The sequence below is a fragment of the Cannabis sativa genome, chromosome 6 (genome assembly GCF_029168945.1).
Source record: "Cannabis sativa cultivar Pink pepper isolate KNU-18-1 chromosome 6, ASM2916894v1, whole genome shotgun sequence".
NCBI classification, from domain to species: domain Eukaryota; kingdom Viridiplantae; phylum Streptophyta; class Magnoliopsida; order Rosales; family Cannabaceae; genus Cannabis; species Cannabis sativa.
This window is the reverse complement of record NC_083606.1, coordinates 38,781,981-38,785,779: the sequence shown is the minus strand read 5'-3', so window position 1 is coordinate 38,785,779 and position 3,799 is coordinate 38,781,981. Positions and strand designations below refer to the sequence as shown.

The following is a 3,799-nucleotide window of genomic DNA, read 5'->3' as shown; positions in this document are numbered from 1 at the left end:
TCAGCTTCATTGTTAGATGCAGAAAATTCAAAACCTAAAGCAGCGTGTACCTTAAAATTGTTGGGACTAATTAGTATGATTCCACCGTCGGAACCTTCACTATTAGAAGCCCCATCGACGTACAACGTCCATCCTTCTCCATTTGGTACAGCAGTGTCGATCTTGTCGTTTATGAGTGCCACTTCAGTACTTTGGAACTCGAGAATGAAATCTGCCAAGGCTTGCCCCTTGATCGCAGTTCTCGGTTTGTATCTGATGTCGAACTGGCTTAACTCTGCCAACCATTTCAACAATCTCCCCGATGTCTCTGGTTTTGCTAAGACTTGCCTCAAAGGGTAGTTTGTCAAAACTTCAATTCTATGGGCCTGAAAATAAGGTCGCAGTTTTCTCGACGATATTACCATGGCGAACGCTAATTTTTCCATTTGAGGATAGCGAGACTCAGCATCTAACAAACGTTTACTGACATAGTACACTAGGTACTATCGTCCTTGCTCTTCGCAAATTAGTACCGAACTAATCGCATATTCTGACACCGCTAGGTAAATGGAAGACTTTGCTGGACATGGGTTTTGATAGGATTGGGGGCTACCCCAAATGCGTTTTCAATGCTTGAAAAACCTCCTCGCATTTCTCGGTCCATTAGAACTTCTTATTGCCTTTTAAAATTTGAAAAAACTCCTTGCATTTATCAGACGATCGCGATATAAAACAGATTAGAGCGGCGATTTTACTTGTGAGACTTTGGACTTCTTTTGGCTTAGTTGGCGATCGCATTTCGACTAATGCTTTGATCTTCGCAGGGTTTGCGTCTATTCCTCGCTGATTAACCATGAACCCGAGGAATTTCCCTGAACCGACTCCAAAGATGCACTTTAGTGGATTTAGCCGCATTTTATATCGTCTTAGAATCTCAAACATTGCTTGTAAATGGTTCACATGGTCTTTCGCCTGTTGAGATTTTACGAGCATATCGTCAACATACACTTCCATGGTATCCCCAAGCAAATCTGCGAACATCATATTTACCAATCTCTGATACGTCGCACATGCATTTATCAAACCAAAAGGCATTACTTTGTAACAATACAGGCCTCGATCTATAATGAACGAGGTATGTTCCTGATCTGGTTCATACATCGGGGTTTGATTATATCCTGAGTATGCGTCCATGAAGCTGAGAAGTTCATGACCTGCAGTGGCATCAACAAGTTCGTCAATGCTAGGAAGTGGGAAACTGTCTTTGGGACAGGCTTTATTTAAATCTGTAAAGTCAACGCATGTGCGCCATGAGCCGTTAGGTTGGGCACGAGTACGGGATTTGCTAACCAATCAGGGTAGAACGACTCTCGTATGAAGCTGCATGCTAGGAGGCGGTCGACTTCTTCTTTTAGCGCTTGGTACCTCGCGGGGTCCATTTTGCGGTGCTTCTTTTGGACATCTCGCACTTCAGGGTCAATGTTCAAGCAATGACACATGACCTGCGGAGATATTCCGACCATATCTCAATAGTGTCTTCTGCGGCTTGAGCGGTTGCGGCATAATCGTGGATCCTAGGATCCAAATTCGGACCGTCTTTATGCGGCACTTCTTCTATAATTAGGACCTCCTAGCGAGGAGGTGGTGCCTCTAACAGATAGATGACATTAACCAATTTCTTCTCTGCGAGCTTGACTGCTGCATTGTAGCATTCTCGCGAGTCTGACTGGACTCCTCGCACAGAACCTACTCCAGCGGGAGTAGGGAACTTCATTGTGAGTTGATAGATCGACGTCACGATCTCATCTCTTTCAAAATTGGCTGACCAATCACGGTATTGTATGCCGAATATTGGTCAATTACCGCGAAGTCAGCCATCGACTTGGCTACTACAGAGGCGGTTCCCAAGGTAATCGTGAGTTTGATCATCCCTTTCAATGCGATGACGTCATCGGTAAAATAGTATATACTCGACGCTATAGGTCGCAGATCCTTCTCATGCAACCCCATTTGTTTAAAGGATTGGAAGTTCAAGAGATTCACTGAACTTCCGTTGTCCACGAGTATACGGTGGACGTTATCTCCGCCAATATTGGCAACGATGACCAATGCGTCAGAATGCGGGTGATGGACCCATCTCGCATCACTTTCCATGAACGTGATGTCATTGCATTCTCTTTTGAACAACTTCTCTGGTCGCTCGCTGAGATTGTTCACGTTGGTGAGCGGCTTCTCCTTGGCTTCCTTTGCATATCGCTCCTGCAACTTTCTGGAATCACCTACGATGTGAGGCCCGCCTATGATGGTCAGGATGTTTCGAGGAGTTCTCGAACCACTCACGTTTTGATTTTCTTCTTTGTCATCTGCTCGGGGATGACTCTCCTCGCTCTTTTTGTATTTGTTGAACTTCCCTCTCCTAATCAGCTCTTCAATTTCGTCCTGCAAAACCCAACACTCCAAAGTAGTGTGACCGATATCTTTATGATACTTACAAATTTTTTTGGGGTCCCTCTTGTTGCGGTTTCCCCTTATGGGGGGAGGCTTCTTGAAGACCCCATTCTTCTCTTCGATAGCGTAGATATGGTCTCGTGGTACTGCGAGCTCAGTGTAGTTCACGAAGCGCGGTCCACCTTTTCTTTTCGGTGAGGATTCCTTCTTTGGAGGGGACTTGGCCAATTTCGGACTTCGCTGTCTTCGTGGACTGCGTCTTCTTGGGCTTCGACCTCTGGAACTTTTCCCTCGGGGACTGCGGGATCGTGACCGTGGCACTGCTGACTTACGCTTATCTTTGCCCTTCTCTAATTCTGCCAGAGAATTCTCAATCCTCTTATGTGGTTCTGCCATGGCAAAGAACTCGACTAGCAATTCGTGTCTTCGAGCCTGCAGCTCCTTCCAAAAATCGGTTCTCGGCAGGACACCTGTTATTAACATACAAACTATCAAAGACTCGGGAGCCTTCTGAACTTTTGTTACTTCTGCATTAAAACGCTTAAAATAGTCCTGCAAAGACTCACCAGGTTCTTGTTTGATGTTAGCTAGAGTTGTATAGGGCGGCCTATAGATCAATGTGGCTTGGAAATGCGTGAGGAACAGGTCGACAAAGATTTCCCACATCGAGATAGAGGCCTCAAGCAATTGGCTGAACCAATCGTGGGCATTTTCTTCCAACATTGCCGCAAGAATGCGACATTTTGCGAGCTGAGGTACCTGATCCACTTCCATAATTGTATTGAATTTTTCTAAATAACCAATGGGATTAGAGGTACCTTTGTACTTCAGGATTCGAATAATCGGAATCCCTTGGGGAGCTGAGCTTGTCGCACTTTCATAGTGAAAGGAGAGGTCCCATGCAGCTTGTATATGGGCTTTCTCTGCTGCTTGAGCATTTTCAAAGCCTGGAAGAGCATGCTTTGATCAATACCTCCCGCTAAGGGAGCAGGGAGTGCTGCGGCTGCAGGGGCTGTGGCTACTGCAGCGAGGTTTGTTGGGACATTAACCCCGGTAGTCGCAGCTGGTGCGTTAGGTAGATTTGTGCGAGTGTTTACACCCTGATTGCCCATTTGGGGATCACGGGGCTCTTCCTCCTCACGAGGGGCGTGGGAGCGTGCTCTGAAAACAGTGTTAAGGTGATCACGCAGATCACCCCTGTGAATCTGGTATCATCCTCCCTGCTGCGTCTCCATAGAACCGGACCTCATGTACCTGCTAGGTGTGCGACCATGCGAGGACGAGGAGGCGAATTCTACGTCGTTGTCTCGCGAAGGTCTGCTGCGAGGGTTACGTCGTTCGGGGTCTTCGTCGATCTGTGTCTCCTGGTTGG

The 3,799-nt window shown here is 46.7% G+C and overlaps 1 protein-coding gene across 1 annotated transcript; it reads right to left on the bottom strand.

The window, feature by feature from the left end:
* Nucleotides 1-1,773: 1,773 nt before the first annotated feature.
* Nucleotides 1,774-3,201, bottom strand: LOC115695060 (uncharacterized). Its single transcript, XM_030622157.1, has one exon. It carries the CDS (start codon nt 3,199-3,201, stop codon nt 1,774-1,776), a length of 1,428 nt encoding a protein of 475 aa, XP_030478017.1.
* Nucleotides 3,202-3,799: the final 598 nt, after the last annotated feature.